The sequence below is a fragment of the Salvelinus fontinalis genome, chromosome 1 (assembly GCF_029448725.1).
Source record: "Salvelinus fontinalis isolate EN_2023a chromosome 1, ASM2944872v1, whole genome shotgun sequence".
NCBI classification, from domain to species: domain Eukaryota; kingdom Metazoa; phylum Chordata; class Actinopteri; order Salmoniformes; family Salmonidae; genus Salvelinus; species Salvelinus fontinalis.
This window is the reverse complement of record NC_074665.1, coordinates 81,858,345-81,880,266: the sequence shown is the minus strand read 5'-3', so window position 1 is coordinate 81,880,266 and position 21,922 is coordinate 81,858,345. Positions and strand designations below refer to the sequence as shown.

The 21,922-nt window shown below is 47.9% G+C and overlaps 1 protein-coding gene across 1 annotated transcript in view; it reads right to left on the bottom strand.

Moving 5' to 3' along the window:
* Positions 1–18,297, bottom strand: part of LOC129862755 (probable methyltransferase TARBP1) — a 43,045-nt gene extending 24,748 nt beyond the window's left edge. Inside the window, exons 1-16 of the mRNA XM_055934704.1 lie at positions 17,200–18,297; positions 16,943–17,046; positions 16,758–16,827; positions 16,503–16,651; positions 14,732–14,784; positions 14,496–14,593; positions 14,119–14,254; positions 12,811–12,907; positions 12,557–12,646; positions 11,470–11,626; positions 10,959–11,249; positions 10,361–10,458; positions 9,840–9,992; positions 9,387–9,616; positions 2,112–2,337; positions 1,591–1,779 (exon numbers count right to left, since the gene is read on the bottom strand). Of these exons, the coding sequence (XP_055790679.1) occupies positions 1,591–1,779; positions 2,112–2,337; positions 9,387–9,616; positions 9,840–9,992; positions 10,361–10,458; positions 10,959–11,249; positions 11,470–11,626; positions 12,557–12,646; positions 12,811–12,907; positions 14,119–14,254; positions 14,496–14,593; positions 14,732–14,784; positions 16,503–16,651; positions 16,758–16,827; positions 16,943–17,046; positions 17,200–18,211 (3,153 nt within the window). The 5' untranslated portion in view covers positions 18,212–18,297. The remainder of the gene's footprint in view (positions 1–1,590; positions 1,780–2,111; positions 2,338–9,386; positions 9,617–9,839; positions 9,993–10,360; positions 10,459–10,958; positions 11,250–11,469; positions 11,627–12,556; positions 12,647–12,810; positions 12,908–14,118; positions 14,255–14,495; positions 14,594–14,731; positions 14,785–16,502; positions 16,652–16,757; positions 16,828–16,942; positions 17,047–17,199) is intronic.
* Positions 18,298–21,922: the final 3,625 nt, after the last annotated feature.

Sequence of the window (21,922 nt, the reverse complement as noted above, 5' to 3'; positions counted from 1 at the left end):
AGTTACCTGTTGATACCCCATGCCTCCCTCTAGTTACCTGTTGTAGAGTAACAGTGAGCCCAGGTGTTGATACCCCATGCCTCCCTCTAGTTACCTGTTGATACCCCATGCCTCCCTCTAGTTACCTGTTGTAGAGTAACAGTGAGCCCAGGTGTTGATACCCCATGCCTCCCTCTAGTTACCTGTTGTAGAGTAGCAGTGAACCCAGGTGTTGATACCCCATGACTCCCTCTAGTTACCTGTTGATACCCCATGCCTCCCTCTAGTTACCTGTTGTAGAGTAGCAGTGAGCCCAGGTGTTGATACCCCATGCCTCCCTCTAGTTACCTGTTGATACCCCATGCCTCCCTCTAGTTACCTGTTGATACCCCATGCCTCCCTCTAGTTACCTGTTGATACCCCATGCCTCCCTCTAGTTACCTGTTGATACCCCATGCCTCCCTCTAGTTACCTGTTGATACCCCATGCCTCCCTCTAATTACCTGTTGTAGAGTAGCAGTGAGCCCAGGTGTTGATACCCCATGCCTCCCTCTAGTTACCTGTTGTAGAGTAGCAGTGAGCCCAGGTGTTGATACCCCATGCCTCCCTCTAGTTACCTGTTGATACCCCATGCCTCCCTCTTGCTACCTGTTGTAGAGTAACAGTGAGCCCAGGTGTTGATACCCCATGCCTCCCTCTAGTTACCTGTTGTAGAGTAGCAGTGAGCCCAGGTGTTGATACCCCATGCCTCCCTCTAGTTACCTGTTGATACCCCATGCCTCCCTCTAGTTACCTGTTGATACCCCATGCCTCCCTCTAGTTACCTGTTGATACCCCATGCCTCCCTCTAGTTACCTGTTGATACCCCATGCCTCCCTCTAGTTACCTGTTGATACCCCATGCCTCCCTCTAATTACCTGTTGTAGAGTAGCAGTGAGCCCAGGTGTTGATACCCCATGCCTCCCTCTAGTTACCTGTTGTAGAGTAGCAGTGAGCCCAGGTGTTGATACCCCATGCCTCCCTCTAGTTACCTGTTGATACCCCATGCCTCCCTCTAGCTACCTGTTGTAGAGTAACAGTGAGCCCAGGTGTTGATACCCCATGCCTCCCTCTAGTTACCTGTTGTAGAGTAGCAGTGAACCCAGGTGTTGATACCCCATGCCTCCCTCTAGTTACCTGTTGATACCCCATGCCTCCCTCTAGTTACCTGTTGTAGAGTAACAGTGAGCCCAGGTGTTGATACCCCATGCCTCCCTCTAGCTACCTGTTGTAGAGTAACAGTGAACCCAGGTGTTGATACCCCATGCCTCCCTCTAGTTACCTGTTGTAGAGTAGCAGTGAGCCCAGGTGTTGACACCCCATGCCTCACTCTAGTTACCTGTTGTAGAGTAGCAGTGAGCCCAGGTGTTGATACCCCATGCCTCCCTCTAGTTACCTGTTGATACCCCATGCCTCCCTCTAGTTACCTGTTGTAGAGTAACAGTGAGCCCAGGTGTTGATACCCCATGCCTCCCTCTAGTTACCTGTTGTAGAGTAGCAGTGAGCCCAGGTGTTGATACCCCATGCCTCCCTCTAGTTACCTGTTGATACCCCATGCCTCCCTCTAGTTACCTGTTGTAGAGTATCAGTGAGCCCAGGTGCCTGCTGCTCTGTTAACTCCAGCAGGCTGTGGTGAAAGGCCATGGTCACAAAGCCCTGCAGGGTGGGCCAGAAGTCATGAGGGTTACTGCTCAGTCCCAGCACCAGCTTCCAGGAGACAGTCACAGCCTCTACACACAGGGCCTCATCAGACAGCGCCACCTGGTGGGGGGAGGGGGAAATACAGGTTCACTATTTCATATTGCCTTATCAGAAGCCATATAAAGCAGGACATAAATGACTCGGCCACATGACCACTGAAACAGTGTTGCAGTCAAAATCATCTGTTAAACAAAACCAAGAATTGGATTTCACGGTCTTTAACCATAGACTGCTTACAAGGTAAGGAAATATTTTGTTTTGTAATTTGGGTGAACTATTCCTTTAAACATGGTTATTGGTGTGGACAAGCCTGTCGAGAGCTGGGTGAGAAAGAATGTCTCAGCCAGGTAGTAGACATGATAATATCAGCTGTAGTCAATTCTAAGACTCACCTGTGGCAACATGGAGGCCATGAAGTCCAGTACAGGCAGTACCAGGCCACTGGGTAGCAGAGACAGAGCCTCTATAGCAGCCTGGAGGGACCCTGATGCCCTGGGGAGCTCCAGGGGCCCGGGTGGGCCTATTCTCCTCCCGTAGCCCAGGCACGTCCACTGGTCCCGGATGAAATGAGCTGCCATACGGCCCCAGTCCTTGAGGAGAGGACCCTGCTCCGAAACACTGTGACAGATGACACACTCTTAATATTTCAGAGATATTGGCATGGCCCTCTGATTACTACTATCTCCCAGACAACACATCTACTAGGGACCTTTGATTACCAAGGCCACCAAAACCCAAATTAGAGCTGTGCAAAATAGCTTTTAGTTTCAGGGAAGGGAGAAAAAAAAACTAACTTGCCAAATAGCTGTGTTAAGATGTCTTAAACGACTAGACTGGGTCTAAGAGGTTATTGTAATATGTTCTGTTGTATTTAAATTCATATGTGCACATGAGTTACAGGTCCTGTGTGGCTCAGTTGCTAGAGCATAGCATTTGCAACACCAGGGTTGTGGGTTCTATTCCCACGGGGGACCAGTAAGGAAACAATAACAAATATGAAAACGTATGCACTTACTGCTTGCTGTAAGTCACTTTGGAAAAGAGCGCCTGCTAATTCCTTAAAAATGTTTAAAAATAATAATGGGTGTGTGTGTGGAGGAGGGTTGGGCTGGGTGGTGTAATATGTATAGGTAACAGGAATGGGTATGTGTGTGGAGGAGGGTTGGGCTGGGTGGTGTAATATGTATAGGTAACAGGAATGGGTATGTGTGTGGAGGAGGGCTGGGTGGTGTAATATGTATAGGTAACAGGAATGGGTATGTGTGTGGAGGAGGGTTGGGCTGGGTGGTGTAATATGTATAGGTAACAGGAATGGGTATGTGTGTGGAGGAGGGCTGGGTGGTGTAATATGTATAGGTAACAGGAATGGGTATGTGTGTGGAGGAGGGCTGGGTGGTGTAATATGTATAGGTAACAGGAATGGGTATGTGTGTGGAGGAGGGTTGGGTGGTGTAATATGTATAGGTAACAGGAATGTGTATGTGTGTGGAGGAGGGTTGGGTGGTGTAATATGTATAGGTAACAGGAATGGGTATGTGTGTGGAGGAGGGCTGGGTGGTGTAATATGTATAGGTAACAGGAATGGGTATGTGTGTGGAGGAGGGTTGGGTGGTGTAATATGTATAGGTAACAGGAATGGGTATGTGTGTGGAGGAGGGTTGGGTGGTGTAATATGTATAGGTAACAGGAATGGGTATGTGTGTGGAGGAGGGTTGGGTGGTGTAATATGTATAGGTAACAGGAATGGGTATGTGTGTGGAGGAGGGTTGGGTGGTGTAATATGTATAGGTAACAGGAATGGGTATGTGTGTGGAGGAGGGTTGGGTGGTGTAATATGTATAGGTAACAGGAATGGGTATGTGTGTGGAGGAGGGTTGGGTGGTGTAATATGTATAGGTAACAGGAATGGGTATGTGTGTGGAGGAGGGTTGGGTGGTGTAATATGTATAGGTAACAGGAATGGGTATGTGTGTGGAGGAGGGTTGGGTGGTGTAATATGTATAGGTAACAGGAATGGGTATGTGTGTGGAGGAGGGTTGGGTGGTGTAATATGTATAGGTAACAGGAATGGGTATGTGTGTGGAGGAGGGTTGGGTGGTGTAATATGTATAGGTAACAGGAATGGGTATGTGTGTGGAGGAGGGTTGGGTGGTGTAATATGTATAGGTAACAGGAATGGGTATGTGTGTGGAGGAGGGTTGGGTGGTGTAATATGTATAGGTAACAGGAATGTGGATGTTGTGTGGAGGAGGGTTGGGTGGTGTAATATGTATAGGTAACAGGAATGTGGATGTGTGTGGAGGAGGGTTGGGTGGTGTAATATGTATAGGTAACAGGAATGGGTATGTGTGTGGAGGAGGGTTGGGTGGTGTAATATGTATAGGTAACAGGAATGGGTATGTGTGTGGAGGAGGGTTGGGTGGTGTAATATGTATAGGTAACAGGAATGGGTATGTGTGTGGAGGAGGGTTGGGTGGTGTAATATGTATAGGTAACAGGAATGTGGATGTGTGTGGAGGAGGGTTGGGTGGTGTAATATGTATAGGTAACAGGAATGTGGATGTGTGTGGAGGAGGGTTGGGTGGTGTAATATGTATAGGTAACAGGAATGGGTATGTGTGTGGAGGAGGGTTGGGTGGTGTAATATGTATAGGTAACAGGAATGGGTATGTGTGTGGAGGAGGGTTGGGTGGTGTAATATGTATAGGTAACAGGAATGGGTATGTGTGTGGAGGAGGGTTGGGTGGTGTAATATGTATAGGTAACAGGAATGGGTATGTGTGTGGAGGAGGGCTGGGTGGTGTAATATGTATAGGTAACAGGAATGGGTATGTGTGTGGAGGAGGGTTGGGTGGTGTAATATGTATAGGTAACAGGAATGGGGATGTGTGTGGAGGAGGGCTGGGTGGTGTAATATGTATAGGTAACAGGAATGGGGATGTGTGTGGAGGAGGGTTGGGTGGTGTAATATGTATAGGTAACAGGAATGGGGATGTGTGTGGAGGAGGGCTGGGTGGTGTAATATGTATAGGTAACAGGAATGGGGATGTGTGTGGAGGAGGGTTGGGTGGTGTAATATGTATAGGTAACAGGAATGGGTATGTGTGTGGAGGAGGGTTGGGTGGTGTAATATGTATAGGTAACAGGAATGGGTATGTGTGTGGAGGAGGGTTGGGTGGTGTAATATGTATAGGTAACAGGAATGGGTATGTGTGTGGAGGAGGGCTGGGTGGTGTAATATGTATAGGTAACAGGAATGTGGATGTGTGTGGAGGAGGGTTGGGTGGTGTAATATGTATAGGTAACAGGAATGGGTATGTGTGTGGAGGAGGGTTGGGTGGTGTAATATGTATAGGTAACAGGAATGGGTATGTGTGTGGAGGAGGGCTGGGTGGTGTAATATGTATAGGTAACAGGAATGGGTATGTGTGTGGAGGAGGGTTGGGCTGGGTGGTGTAATATGTATAGGTAACAGGAATGGGTATGTGTGTGGAGGAGGGTTGGGTGGTGTAATATGTATAGGTAACAGGAATGGGGATGTGTGTGGAGGAGGGCTGGGTGGTGTAATATGTATAGGTAACAGGAATGGGGATGTGTGTGGAGGAGGGCTGGGTGGTGTAATATGTATAGGTAACAGGAATGGGTATGTGTGTGGAGGAGGGTTGGGTGGTGTAATATGTATAGGTAACAGGAATGGGTATGTGTGTGGAGGAGGGTTGGGTGGTGTAATATGTATAGGTAACAGGAATGGGTATGTGTGTGGAGGAGGGTTGGGTGGTGTAATATGTATAGGTAACAGGAATGGGTATGTGTGTGGAGGAGGGTTGGGTGGTGTAATATGTATAGGTAACAGGAATGGGTATGTGTGTGGAGGAGGGTTGGGTGGTGTAATATGTATAGGTAACAGGAATGGGTATGTGTGTGGAGGAGGGCTGGGTGGTGTAATATGTATAGGTAACAGGAATGGGTATGTGTGTGGAGGAGGGTTGGGCTGGGTGGTGTAATATGTATAGGTAACAGGAATGGGTATGTGTGTGGAGGAGGGTTGGGTGGTGTAATATGTATAGGTAACAGGAATGGGGATGTGTGTGGAGGAGGGCTGGGTGGTGTAATATGTATAGGTAACAGGAATGGGGATGTGTGTGGAGGAGGGCTGGGTGGTGTAATATGTATAGGTAACAGGAATGGGTATGTGTGTGGAGGAGGGCTGGGTGGTGTAATATGTATAGGTAACAGGAATGGGTATGTGTGTGGAGGAGGGCTGGGTGGTGTAATATGTATAGGTAACAGGAATGGGTATGTGTGTGGAGGAGGGTTGGGTGGTGTAATATGTATAGGTAACAGGAATGGGTATGTGTGTGGAGGAGGGCTGGGTGGTGTAATATGTATAGGTAACAGGAATGGGTATGTGTGTGGAGGAGGGTTGGGTGGTGTAATATGTATAGGTAACAGGAATGGGTATGTGTGTGGAGGAGGGTTGGGTGGTGTAATATGTATAGGTAACAGGAATGGGTATGTGTGTGGAGGAGGGTTGGGTGGTGTAATATGTATAGGTAACAGGAATGGGTATGTTGTGTGGAGGAGGGCTGGGTGGTGTAATATGTATAGGTAACAGGAATGGGTATGTTGTGTGGAGGAGGGCTGGGTGGTGTAATATGTATAGGTAACAGGAATGGGTATGTGTGTGGAGGAGGGCTGGGTGGTGTAATATGTATAGGTAACAGGAATGGGTATGTGTGTGGAGGAGGGCTGGGTGGTGTAATATGTATAGGTAACAGGAATGGGTATGTGTGTGGAGGAGGGCTGGGTGGTGTAATATGTATAGGTAACAGGAATGGGTATGTGTGTGGAGGAGGGTTGGGTGGTGTAATATGTATAGGTAACAGGAATGGGTATGTGTGTGGAGGAGGGTTGGGTGGTGTAATATGTATAGGTAACAGGAATGGGTATGTGTGTGGAGGAGGGCTGGGTGGTGTAATATGTATAGGTAACAGGAATGGGTATGTGTGTGGAGGAGGGTTGGGTGGTGTAATATGTATAGGTAACAGGAATGGGTATGTGTGTGGAGGAGGGTTGGGTGGTGTAATATGTATAGGTAACAGGAATGGGTATGTGTGTGGAGGAGGGTTGGGTGGTGTAATATGTATAGGTAACAGGAATGGGTATGTGTGTGGAGGAGGGTTGGGCTGGGTGGTGTAATATGTATAGGTAACAGGAATGTGGATGTGTGTGGAGGAGGGTTGGGTGGTGTAATATGTATAGGTAACAGGAATGGGTATGTGTGTGGAGGAGGGTTGGGTGGTGTAATATGTATAGGTAACAGGAATGGGTATGTGTGTGGAGGAGGGTTGGGTGGTGTAATATGTATAGGTAACAGGAATGGGTATGTGTGTGGAGGAGGGTTGGGTGGTGTAATATGTATAGGTAACAGGAATGTGTATGTGTGTGGAGGAGGGTTGGGTGGTGTAATATGTATAGGTAACAGGAATGGGTATGTGTGTGGAGGAGGGTTGGGTGGTGTAATATGTATAGGTAACAGGAATGGGTATGTGTGTGGAGGAGGGCTGGGTGGTGTAATATGTATAGGTAACAGGAATGGGTATGTGTGTGGAGGAGGGTTGGGTGGTGTAATATGTATAGGTAACAGGAATGGGTATGTGTGTGGAGGAGGGCTGGGTGGTGTAATATGTATAGGTAACAGGAATGGGGATGTGTGTGGAGGAGGGTTGGGTGGTGTAATATGTATAGGTAACAGGAATGGGTATGTGTGTGGAGGAGGGTTGGGTGGTGTAATATGTATAGGTAACAGGAATGGGTATGTGTGTGGAGGAGGGTTGGGTGGTGTAATATGTATAGGTAACAGGAATGGGTATGTGTGTGGAGGAGGGCTGGGTGGTGTAATATGTATAGGTAACAGGAATGGGTATGTGTGTGGAGGAGGGTTGGGTGGTGTAATATGTATAGGTAACAGGAATGGGTATGTGTGTGGAGGAGGGCTGGGTGGTGTAATATGTATAGGTAACAGGAATGGGTATGTGTGTGGAGGAGGGCTGGGTGGTGTAATATGTATAGGTAACAGGAATGGGTATGTGTGTGGAGGAGGGCTGGGTGGTGTAATATGTATAGGTAACAGGAATGGGGATGTGTGTGGAGGAGGGTTGGGTGGTGTAATATGTATAGGTAACAGGAATGGGTATGTGTGTGGAGGAGGGTTGGGTGGTGTAATATGTATAGGTAACAGGAATGGGTATGTGTGTGGAGGAGGGTTGGGCTGGGTGGTGTAATATGTATAGGTAACAGGAATGGGTATGTGTGTGGAGGAGGGCTGGGTGGTGTAATATGTATAGGTAACAGGAATGGGTATGTGTGTGGAGGAGGGCTGGGTGGTGTAATATGTATAGGTAACAGGAATGGGTATGTGTGTGGAGGAGGGTTGGGCTGGGTGGTGTAATATGTATAGGTAACAGGAATGGGTATGTGTGTGGAGGAGGGCTGGGTGGTGTAATATGTATAGGTAACAGGAATGGGTATGTGTGTGGAGGAGGGTTGGGTGGTGTAATATGTATAGGTAACAGGAATGGGTATGTGTGTGGAGGAGGGCTGGGTGGTGTAATATGTATAGGTAACAGGAATGGGTATGTTGTGTTTGTACTTTGCCATTGTTGTTTTATACATTTCTGTATGTTTTTGTACATTTCTTAAGGACTCTTGGAAGACTAGCCCTTGAGCTAAAAGAGATCCTTATAAAATCCATTAATTTCTATTGGGCACCAAATAATCTGAAACACAACCAAAACAAACAGCAAATACATCCAACAAGTTGGTAGAGTCACTAGCTTGATGTAATCATTGTGTGCTAGGAATGTAGGACCAAATACTAAACGTGACTACTTTAATACACATAAGTTAATTTGACCCAATACTTTTGGTCCCATAAAAAGGGGGGACCATGTACAAAAAGTGGTGTGATTCCTAAACGGTTCACCCTATATGGAGGACAATACCCTCAAATGAAAGCTGACAGTCTGAACTTTAAACTCATCGTCATTGTATCATTTCAAAGTGCTGGAGTACAGAGCCAAAACTACTGTCCCAATACTTCAGTAGCTCACTGTAGATGTGCATATCCTTGACACAATCTCCGTTTGACCATTTGACCTGTAACCTCTGGGAAGGGTTCTCTCACATGTCAATTCCAGGTTGAACAGCAAATTATTTAATAGCATGTGACCAAAACAGTCACAATTTAGAGCCGTGACTGGCAGAAAAATGAAGGCCATATAGTGTTTATACTAGTGGTTTACTTAAGCAATAAGGCCCGGGGGGGTGTGGTATATGGCCAATATACCACGGCTATGGGCTGTTCTTAAGCGTTACGCAACACAGAGAGCCTGGACAGAGCCCTTTGACGTGGTACATTGACCATATACCACAAACCCCCAGGTGCCATATTGCTATTATGAACTGGTTACCAATGTATTTAGAGCAGGAAAAATAAATGTTGTCATACCCGTGGTATACGATTTGATATACCACGGCTGTCAGCCAATCAGCATTCAGGGCTCGAACCACCCATATACAACAACACATTATCCTGATGATACAGTACATCTGCATTTAAACAATACCATGCGTACTATATACTACACAAAGTGTTCTGTACTGACCCTGTTGACGGATCTGCAGTTGGAGGTTTCAGCAGGCGCTGGTTGAAGTTGACCAGAGAGAGAGGAGGGGCTGGGAGTGGAGCAGGGGAGTAGAAGTAGCTAGACAGATGGACCAGTAGAATCGTGGTCTCTGATTGGAGGTTGAACACTCCCAGCGCTGCAACCTCACAGGTCATGGCCAACGACGCCATGGCAACCGCCCTGGACACCTGACCTGCCACAGAGGGGATCTAAGAGAAACACACAAGTCCCTTCCAGTTCTATAGTGAAAACCATGATGAATATTAATATGTCATGACAAATAGCAGTTCAACTAGTCTTTTTGAAATCAGAGTCTAACTGCTAAAGAAAATGTCCCATTATTCAAATTGACACATGAATCCAATGATGTATGAACTGACTAGTGAAGGAGAGCAGCCTGAGAGAGAGGAGATCGATCCTGTAATACTGTACCTGGTCAGCTTCTAGGGTCCTCAGGACGTATCTGAGGAGTCTGGGGAAATAGGCCTCCTGTACCTTGGAGTGGTTCCACTCTAACACACTGTACATCAGCACCACCTCCTTCAGCACTGACAGGTAGAGCTCAGCACGCTCTACATCACATAGCTGGAGAGGACAGACAAACAAAACACAGAAGGAGGAGAAATGCAGGTACATGATCAATGTTGTAGGATGTGACAGTGAGTGAGAGACAGTGAGTGAGTGAGAGAGTGAGTGAGTGAAAGTGAGTGACAGTGAGTGAATGAGTGAGTGAGTGAGTGAAAGCGAGAGAGTGAGTGACAGTGAGTGAATGAGTGAGTGAAAGCGAGAGAGAGTGAGTGACAGTGAGTGAGTGAGTGCGAGAGAGAGTGACAGTGAGAGAGAGAGTGACAGTGAGAGAGAGAGTGACTGTGAGAGAGAGAGTCGCAGTGAGAGTGACAGTGTGAGAGTGTGAGAGTGTGAGAGTGAGTGAGTGAGTGAGTGAGTGTGTTCACCTCCTTTAGTTCTCCACTCAGTCTTCGGAGGATGAACTCCTGAATGGGCTCCACCACGCCCAGAACCAGCGTCTCCATGGAGACCGTCACACTGTCCTCTGTATAAGACAGAAGACAAAACACTTTAAAAAAAAACAATGAATGACATCTTATTTTGCATGTTTCCAGTGCTATGAATCAATATGGATCATTACTAAGAATCAATTTGAATCACTGCTATGGATCACTACTTGAGTCAAGTTGAGAAGAGGAGAAGAGTTGAGTCGAGAAGGGTACAGTAGAGTACAGTACAGTAGAGCAGAGCACAGTAGAGTAGAGTGGAGTACAGTAGAGTACAGTAGAGCACAGTACAGTAGAGCAGAGCAAAGTCCTGCAGAGTACAGTAGTTTACAGCAGAGTACAGTAGAATAGAGCAGAGAACAGTACAGTAGAGTACTGTAGAGTATAGCAGAGTACAGTAGAGTAGAGCACAGTAGAGCACAGTAGTTTACAGCAGAATACAGTAGAGTACAGTAGAGCAGAGAACATTACAGTAGAGTACTGTAGAGTACAGCAGTAGAGTACAGTACATTAGAATACAGTAGAGTACAGTAGATACCTTGTTCTTTCTCTACTGCAGCAGGGGTGTGTCTGGCTGGTATGAGCTGCAGTAATCGTAGCAGCAGCTGCAGGCTCTTGTCAGTCTTGCGTAGCGGCAGGTAGACATTAGTGTGGAGCCTGCTCAGTGTGTCCAGTAGGGGGCGTAAGAGCGAGTCCATCCCACCGCTGACACCAGTAGTCTCCTTTCCTCCAGACCTCCTCTGAGTCCTCCCCTCTATGTCAACACACAGTAGGATGGCCTTGGCTAGCAGCTCCGCCTCTCCTGGGTCTGGGACACTGTCTGTCTGGTCTGTTGGACGTCACAACAAAGTTCATCAGTACAGTCACCTATTCTATATACTAGAGGTGAGTCCATCTACACACACACTCGTATCTGTACCTGTTGATATTCTTGATCGGATAATACTCTAATTGGAAAAACTGATTCACCTGTGCTAGCCGGGACTCACCTGTGCCAGACGGGACTCACCTGAGCTAGCCGGGACTCACCTGAACTAGCCGGGACTCACCTGAGGTAGCCGGGACTCTGAGGAAGAACTCCATCTGGTGTTGGACGTAGCCTCTCACAGTCTCTCTCTCTGGAGAAGTACTGGTACTGGTACCATCAGCTGGTTCTCTGACACAGGGCCTGAAGCTGCCTTCACTGTCAGCCAGCCAGTCACACAGCTAGTGAGGAGACACAGAAACACAAGGGACAACTGATGGAAATACAATACATATTTAAAAAACAGTTTGAAAAGATCAGAGCTCTCCCCTCATTCCACCCCCAAACAGTACCTGATTCCAGAGAACAGAGCTCTCCCCTCATTCTACCCCCACACAGTACCTGATTCCAGAGAACAGAGCTCTCCCCTCATTCTACCCCCAAACAGTACCTGATTCCAGAGAACAGAGCTCTCCCCTCATTCTACCCCCACACAGTACCTGATTCCAGAGAACAGAGCTCTCCCCTCATTCTACCCCCACACAGTACCTGATTCCAGAGAACAGAGCCCTTCCCTCATTCCACCCCACACAGTACCTGATTCCAGAGAACAGAGGTCTTCCCTCATTCCACCCCACACAGTACCTGATTCCAGAGAACAGAGCTCTTCCCTCATTCTACCCCCACACAGTACCTGATTCCAGAGAACAGAGCTCTCCCCTCATTCCACCCCCACACAGTACCTGATTCCAGAGAACAGAGCTCTCCCTTCATTCTACCCCCACACAGTACCTGATTCCAGAGAACAGAGCTCTCCCCTCATTCCACCCCCACACAGTACCTGATTCCAGAGAACAGAGCCCTTCCCTCATTCCACCCCCACACAGTACCTGATTCCAGAGAACAGAGCCCTTCCCTCATTCCACCCCCACACAGTACCTGATTCCAGAGAACAGAGCCCTTCCCTCATTCCACCCCCACACAGTACCTGATTCCAGAGGACAGAGCTCTCCCCTCATTCTACCCCCACACAGTACCTGATTCCAGAGAACAGAGCTCTCCCCTCATTCCACCCCCACACAGTACCTGGTTCCAGAGTGATGTTCCTCATTCCACCCCCACACAGTACCTGATTCCAGAGTGGTGTTCCTCATTCCACCCCCACACAGTACCTGATTCCAGAGTGGTGTTCCTCTACGTAGAGACTCGTCTGCTCTGAAATGCAGCAGCAAACTAAACACATCATCCAACGTCACTGAGGTCTGCAAAAGATGGAACAAAGGTCATCAAAAGAGCAGTTGCTAAACAGATGATGTTGTCATTTGTACGCTGACAGATAGAATCTCTTCTTCAACACTGTATTTGGGTGCAAAATGTCATCACTTTGCACCAGCCACACAGCCTCAAACACATCATCGTGTCGTACCACATCTGTCAGGGAGAGGGCAGTGTTGAGCAGGAAACACTGGGCAGCTCCTCTCAGTAGCACCTGGTGGGTGATCATAGTGCAGCGCAGCACCTCCCTGAGATACAACACAGAAACCATTAGAGACAGTTTCCCGGACACAGACTGCCCCTAGCCATCGACTTGAACAGTCTGTTCAGTAGAGATTCATAGAATCCACACTTCCACACCAAGAAATGCCACTATGGCCATAACGAACAAGAAATAACCTAATGTCAGGTTAGAGTCTAGACAATGTCTGCATCTGAAATGGTACCCTATTCCCTACGCAGGCTGTCAGGGGCCAGGAGAGGACAGGGAGGAAGATGGGACAGGGCCCAGGAGAGGACAGGGGGGAAGATGGGACAGGGCCCAGGAGAGGACAGGGAGGAAGGTGGGACAGGGACCAGGAAAGGACAGGGAGGAAGATGGGACAGGGCCCAGGAGAGGACAGGGAGGAAGATGGGACAGGGCCCAGGAGAGGACAGGGAGGAAGGTGGGACAGGGCCTGAGAGAGGGCAGGGAGGAAGGTGGGACAGGGACTGAGAGAGGGCAGGGAGGAAGGTGGGACAGGGCCTGAGAGAGGGCAGGGAGGAAGGTGGGACAGGGACCAAGAGAGGGCTGAGAGGAAGATGGGACAGGGCCAAGGAGAGGACAGGGAGGAAGGTGGGACAGGGACCAGGAGAGGGCAGGGAGGAAGGTGGGACAGGGACCAGGAGAGGGCAGGGAGGAAGGTGGGACAGGGCCTGAGAGAGGGCAGGGAGGAAGGTGGGACAGGGACTGAGAGAGGGCAGGGAGGAAGGTGGGACAGGGCCTGAGAGAGGGCAGGGAGGGAGATGGGACAGGGCCCAGGAGAGGACAGGGAGGAAGGTGGGACAGGGACCAGGACAGGACAGGGAGGAAGGTGGGACAGGGACCAGGACAGGACAGGGAGGAAGGTGGGACAGGGAATGAGAGAGGGCAGGGAGGAAGGTGGGACAGGGTCAGAGAGGACAGGGAGGAAGGTGGGACAGGGCCCAGGAGAGGGCAGGGAGGAAGGTGGGACAGGGACTGAGAGAGGGCAGGAAGGAAGGTGGGACAGGGCCCAGGAGATGGCAGGGAGGAAGATGGGACAGGGCCCAGGAGAGGGCAGGGAGGAAGGTGGGACAGGGACCAGGAGAGGACAGGGAGGAAGGTGGGACAGGGAATGAGAGAGGGCAGGGAGGAAGTTGGGACAGGGCCTGAGAGAGAGCAGGGGGGAAGGTGAGACAGGGACTGAGAGAGAGCAAGGAGGAAGGTAGGACAGGCTACCTGAGAGCTTGCAGGCCGTCAGGGCCCAGGAGAGGGCAGGGAGGAAGGTGGGACAGGGCCCGGGAGAGGAAGAGGATGGGGACAGCACACCAGTGTTGAGAACCTAGCCGCTGAACAAGCTGCAGCAACACAGGACCTGGGGAGACAGAGGATCAACATTACACCATCTCTGATGAACAGTCATTACTGTTACAACAAGCTGCAGTACAAACATCTGGCTCAAGTTCAGTTGGTAGAATTATTATTTTTTAAATGTACATGAATTTGTCCAATAATAAGAACCCAGATTTTCCTCTGCAAAAGGTTGTGCTACGGTGTATCCTACTGAACATGGCCCAGGTTATTCAGTGCCCTGTGATGAAGCTCTGTTACAGTACCTCTGTTTTCCTGTGGCAGGCTGCTGAAGAACGTGACCATGAAGACCTGCAGCTTGCCTCCCAGCTCAGGACACTCTCCTACACTCTGTCCTGCAGTCCTGGAGATTAGGAGACATACCCTTCCTCAACAGTCACTCTAAATAGGCCTAACTCACTACTTCATCACTAGCAGAAACTGCATCATCTATAAATCAATATTGTGTTTTGCTGTTGTGCTGCTATGAGCGCTGGCTCACCTGTGAAAGAGGGAGCTTTCAGACATCACATCCATAAAAGGACCCACAATGAACTGAGGAACAAAGGATAAGAAGAGGTCAATCTCTCATACACTAACCCCCTACTCTCCCTCATCATCTCACCCAACAACACAACAAACTAAACAACGACCGCAAATACACCACTACTGAAAAGGAAGTTGCTGACTATTGGCCAGTACATTCCCAATCTGGCCCTCATACCATCACGGTCACCTATCATCCCCATCACGGTCACCTAATCATCCCCATCACGGTCACCTAATCATCCCCAGCTTCCAATCAGCTCATTCATCCCCCTCCTCTCCCCTGTAACTATTCCCCAGGTCACTGCTGTAAATGAGAATGTGTTCTCATTCAACTTCCCTGGTAAAATAAGGGTTAAATGTGAGAAGGCCAGGGCGAAGGCAGGGCGAAGGCAGGACGTCAGAGCACCTGGAGTCTGGACTGATGTTCTAACACTGACTGACAACAGTACCAGGTACCTGTGAGAAGGCCAGGGCGAAGGCAGGACGTCAGAGCACCTGGAGTCTGGGTTGATGTTCTAACACTGACTGACAACTGTACCAGGTACCTGTGAGAAGGCCAGGGCGAAGGCAGGGTGTCAGATCACCTGGAGTCTGGGTTGATGTTCTAACACTGACTGACAACTGTACCAGGTACCTGTGAGAAGGCCAGGGCGAAGGTAGGACGTCAGAGCACCTGGAGTCTGGGTTGATGTTCTAACACTGACTGACAACTGTACCAGGTACCTGTGAGAAGGCCAGGGCGAAGGCAGGGTGTCAGAGCACCTGGAGTCTGGGTTGATGTTCTAACACAGACTGACAACTGTACCAGGTACCTGTGAGAAGGCCAGGGCGAAGGCAGGGCGAAGGCAGGACGTCAGAGCACCTGGAATCTGGGTTGATGTTCTAACACAGACTGACAACTGTACCAGGTACCTGTGAGAAGGCCAGGGTGAAGGTAGGACGTCAGAGCACCTGGAGTCTGGGTTGATGTTCTAACACAGACTGACAACTGTACCAGGTACCTGTGAGAAGGCCAGGGCGAAGGCAGGGCGAAGGCAGGGTGTCAGAGCGCCTGGAGTCTGGGTTGATGTTCTAACACTGACTGACAACTGTACCAGGTACCTGTGAGAAGGCCAGGACGAAGGCAGGGTGTCAGAGCACCTGGAGTCTGGGTTGATGTTCTAACACTGACTGACAACTGTACCAGGTACCTGTGAGAAGGCCAGGGCGAAGGCAGGACGTCAGAGCACCTGGAGTCTGGGTTGATGTTCTAACACTGACTGACAACTGTACCAGGTACCTGTGAGAAGGCCAGGGCGAAGGCAGGGTGTCAGAGCACCTGGAGTCTGGGTTGATGTTCTAACACTGACTGACAACTGTACCAGGTACCTGTGAGAAGGCCAGGGCGAAGGCAGGGTGTCAGAGCACCTGGAGTCTGGGTTGATGTTCTAACACTGACTGACAACTGTACCAGGTACCTGTGAGAAGGCCAGGGCGAAGGTAGGACGTCAGAGCACCTGGAGTCTGGGTTGATGTTCTAACACTGACTGACAACCGTACCAGGTACCTGTGAGAAGGCCAGGGCGAAGGTAGGACGTCAGAGCACCTGGAGTCTGGGTTGATGTTCTAACACTGACTGACAACTGTACCAGGTACCTGTGAGAAGGCCAGGGCGAAGGCAGGGTGTCAGAGCACCTGGAGTCTGGGTTGATGTTCTAACACAGACTGACAACTGTACCAGGTACCTGTGAGAAGGCCAGGGCGAAGGCAGGACGTCGGAGCACCTGGAGTTCCAGCAGGTGATCCACTCCCTCTCTCATCACGGACTTGTTCTCACTGTGGAACATACGCTGGTACACACCCAGCAGCCATGACGGGTGGAACAGACTGACGCCTGAGAGAAGACAGACGGATGATTGGTAGGCAGTATTTAGCGGGATTTAAAAGGTTTGGGTTGTCACCTTATGGTTGAGAGAGACACACACACACACACACATCACCTTGACTATCATTCGCTGCTGTTTGGATCAACGTATGGATTCTGTTGAGCACAGGGCGGACCACATGAATCTACACAACACAGAGGAAAGGTCATAGTTCTTTACGACGTCATAATGGTGTTATAAATGTATAATGCATTATGAAGAGGGGTTTCATAGCAAGTGATATCCATATTATAACTTACCTGGTTCTCCTCCAGTGTCTCCATAACCAAGGCATAGTCCTCCCAGAACTCTCTGAGCAGCTTGCATCTGTCTGGGGCCCATCTGAATATGATCTCCTCATTAACTGCAAAGGACTCACATAGTTACAATTAGGTTAAACTATACCGTTTTAGAGACTTGAGTATTATTCTGTATGGTGAAGAAAGTATTTTAATATGGTTAATATTATAATCAAGCCTGTCTGTCTGAATGTCAGTCACATGTATCAGCATCTTACCTTCACTTGACACTGAACTGCTTGGAAAGTCAACCGCCTTATCCTCTGACAGAGCGACACACCTTTTCAGTAGGTACAACGCCCGCTTCCGGGACACGTTGTCTTTGTGCGTCAGTCCATCTTGTAGAATCCTCCAGAACTGCAGAGAACGACGAGGGTCTGGTCGAGTATAGCTCAGACTTTGAGGAAGGGTGTGTTGCTGTAGTTTAGCCGGAGAGAAGAGATAGTCCGAGAGAGTTGTTAAACACAGCAAAGTGCGTTCTGTCACCACAGGTGAGTCCGTGTTTGAGCTGTCACTCTTGTGCCAGCTACACAAATCCTCTAAAATGAACTGGAGTTTACTCGCTATCCCATCCTCGCTGTAGCAGTTGAGGAGAGTGAAAATAAGCCGAACGGTGATTTTGGAGACCAGAGTATCCGATAACGTCCTGATACAGGACAGGGCAGATGAGAGGATCGACGTGGTCAATTCTTCGTTGGATGAGAGAGTGGGTAGGATGACTGACATGGCTTCGATAGCCACGTCGATACCCAGCCGCCCCTCACCCTGTCCGGGAAGCTCTTCCTCTGTCTCCCCGTCTGCCCGCTGGAAGGATGGCAGGACAGCGCGGGCGACTCGCCCCGAAACTGCCGCGTCACACAGTGTGTTGATGCAGACAGAAAGAAGCCTGCACACAGCGATGGTGATTTCAGCCCTTCCATCTTGCACACGTTTACCTTTGCATGCCCCGTCTCCGTTAGAAACTTTCAAGAGAAGTGGTAAACATTGTGTCCAAATGATCGATTCAACTTTTCGGAGAAAGATGTCTCTTTTTGCAGCTGAAAAGGCAACTTTGTCGCCATCGTCAGATGTGTCAGACTGGGGTAGTTTACCAATTCCGTCAATAAACGTTGTCAGTGCCTCTACTCTTTCTGTGTCCGGCCACGAGTCAGTTGGCCAGCACAACGTGTTAAACAAAGTATCCGGATCATGGCAACTTGATAAAAGGGCATTGATTAAAATAGAAGACATTTCAAAAGTCTACTTCAATGTGTTCACAGAGATTCACACATGACCTCTTGTTTCCTGTCGGTATGTAAACTTCCTGATACGTCACTCACTGTTGCCAAACGCAACTCTCGCGAGAGAAATAAACTATTTAGCAACCCAAAGCTTCAAACTAGCCCAACTGCACCATATTTGCAAATATGTATATAAATACATGTGGCTCACTTAACCTGAGAAGAAGGAATTATTGTACTCTATACAACTCTCTATATATATTACCTGCAGTGAAAAAGTGTTTTATATTTCAAACATCCCTAATCTGAGACAGACCCACACCACTGACCACTCACATGTAACCTTTATTTAACTAGGCAAGTCAGTTAAGAACAAATTCTATTTACAATGATGGCCTACCCCGGCCAAACCCGGACGACGCTGGGCCAATTGTGCGCGGCCCTATAAGACTCCCAATCACGGCCGGATGTGACATGGCCTGGATTCGAAACAGGAACTGTAGTGACACCTCTTGCACTGAGATGCAGTGCCTTAGATCACTGCACCACTTGGGAGCCCAAAATAATTATTGTCAGATACAAAGCCTCTCTTTCTCTCGCTCTATTAATGGCAGGTGCACTTGGTGCAACATGCAGGACAGTCAGACTGATTGTGTTGGGTGGTTGAGGCAGGACATCAGACTGTGTTGGGGGGTTGAGGCAGGACATCAGACTGATTGTGTTGGGGGGTTGAGGCAGGACATCAGACTGATTGTGTTGGGTGGTTGAGGCAGGACATCAGACTGATTGTGTTGGGGGGTTGAGGCAGGACATCAGACTGATTGTGTTGGGGGGTTGAGGCAGGACATCAGACTGGTTGTGTTGGGTGGTTGAGGCAGGACATCAGACTGTGTTGGGTGGTTGAGGCAGGACATCAGACTGGTTGTGTTGGGGGGTTGAGGCAGGACATCAGACTGATTGTGTTGGGTGGTTGAGGCAGGACATCAGACTGATTGTGTTGGGTGGTGAGGCAGGACATCAGACTGGTTGTGTTGGGTGGTTGAGGCAGGACATCAGACTGGTTGTGTTGGGTGGTTGAGGCAGGACATCAGACTGATTGTGTTGGGTGGTTGAGGCAGGACATCAGACTGATTGTGTTGGGTGGTTGAGGCAGGACATCAGACTGATTGTGTTGGGTGGTTGAGGCAGGACATCAGACTGATTGTGTTGGGGGGTTGAGGCAGGACATCAGACTGTGTTGGGTGGTTGAGGCAGGACATCAGACTGATTGTGTTGGGGGGTTGAGGCAGGGCGATTGCAGGAGTAGCAGTAAATGCATTGGGTCACATATGAAGCTCATGTGATCTGTTGAGATTCAGTGGATCAGGAGATACTTTTCAGCATCAACGCATAACAATATACACCAATACAACACACACCAATACAACACACACCAATAGAAAACACACCAATACAACACACCAATAGAACACACCAATAGATGGCACCAATAGACACCACTATAACTCACCTGTTGTATTTGTTTCTACTATCAATCACTACAATAGTTATGTCTTTCATTGGAAGGAGAGTGTTCTTGAGCAAATCAACAAAAACATTCAAAAACTAGCAAATAAACTGGAGAAATAATGTCACTATTTCCTTGGATTAGTATTAAGATCATTCCATAGACCAGTGGCCTTCAAAACGTTTTCAGCGGGAACCCCATTTATTTCTGACAGAATTTCTGGGGACCAAATTGTTTTCACAATGATTTCCTAATGACATCACCCCATGCCAATATAATTTCAAACTCATGACCTTAAAATCAGTACATTCGATTTTTACATCAAATAACCTTCAATTCATAACATTTCTCTTATCAAAATGAAAAGAAACCAATAAATAAATTTCAAATTAAATTTTTCGAAATATCTTAATCAAAAACATATATTGTCCCATACAATAATCCATACTCTTAAATGTTTGTTTGGCGACACCCCTGCCGTTTCCCCTCAGCCCCACTAGGGGTCGCAACCGAATTTGAATATCACTGCCATTGAATGTATTGTATCAAAAAAGAGATCAGTGTTTAGGCTTATCGTATCTAATCCAAAGTGCACCATTTACACGCTACAGTAACAAAGAGGTAATGGACCAATATAAAAGACAACTGATTTGTGTATTGTTGTGAATTGTTAGATAATACTGCACTGTTGGAACTAGGAACAAAAGCATTTCGCTACACGTGCAATAACATCTGCTAAATATGTGTATGTGACCAATAACATTTGATTTGATTTGACCCTAATATGTGCGTTGAGCAACGTACGGAGAGATTCGTCATCATTGCTTTATTTATATAATCATTCCAGTGTGCATGAAGACAATCACAGAAATAGTTCATAGTAATGTGCTGCTCTACTTATAGGTTTTTACTTTCTTAGTATAGAAAGAAAACATTTAGAAATATATTTAATACACAGGTAGTTTGACACAGGAGTGAATGTAAGATTGTCAAACAGTGCAAGCATGTTGAACTGTTTTTTACATTTTCATTTTTTGAGTTTTAGATACAAAAAAAAAAAAAAGGATAATACATTGTTGCAGCTATGGCAGACTTGTAATATCATCACGACAAAATACACCATCTTGTATATGTGATGGTCATTTCAGAGCATTCTTTTTTATAGACAAACTGACATACAAGGGAAACAAAAGCAAAACATAAGATTAAAAATGCTGTTGGTTATTTTTAATAATGTAATGATGATACATTTAAATGTACACAGGATGTCAACGTGCAGTAAAGTCCTTTGCTCTTCACAACAGACCATAAAGTACTGCTAGAGATACTCCTGGTTCAAACTATGCCACGATTCACACAAACACCAATTAAGAAACTGAAGAAATGCAATGTTCACCCCTATTTACATACAGCTGTGTATAATTTACAGTTATTGATATGGTTACAATGTGTTAGTACCTCAAAGTAAAAAATATAGTAAAATAGTTGAAAATATAAGACAATTATGTACAAAGTATCTACAAAAGGTAAAACAAAAAGTATCAAACATGTTCAATAAATATGTAGAGTATGGTCTGTATTGGGATGATTATTGAAAGCGATGGCCTCCTTCCGTTTCACAATGAATGCTACCAATACCAATCGATGTCAGACTTCTTCTCTCCTCTTAATGTCCATAAAGTCCTCCAACATCTCTGTGCAGTCTCTCCCCTGTATCTGAGTCATACAGTAGAGCACAGGCATGAAGATGGCCATCCATGGTCCTTGATGTAACCAGGCCAGCACAGTACAGTTCGGCCCGGTTGTGTAAAAACGTTACGTTCTACAGTTAGAACAATCGCTGCATGCAGCCACTCCCCTGTATCCTACAGTTTCATTGGAGGGGGATGTAGGTAGAGAATAGGCTTGAAGAAGGACATTGGTCCTCTGTGTTGTTCTACAGTATAAACTCCAACAGCTGTTCGTCTCCCAGTAGATCCAGAGACAGGCAGTTCATAGACCTGTGTCCATAGAAGGTGCCCTTAGCCGGGCAGTGGATGGGGAGATAGTAGCCCCCGTTGTTACACCCTGGGGGGCTCTTAGCGTTACTCTGGGAGTCCGGGAGGGGCAGGCCAAAGGTGTAGCTGTGGGAGGAGTCAGGGGGTAGAGTCGTGCCGAGGGGGGCGGGAGGGGCGAAGAGGCGAACGTCATCCAGACTCTGGCTGTGGCGGTCCA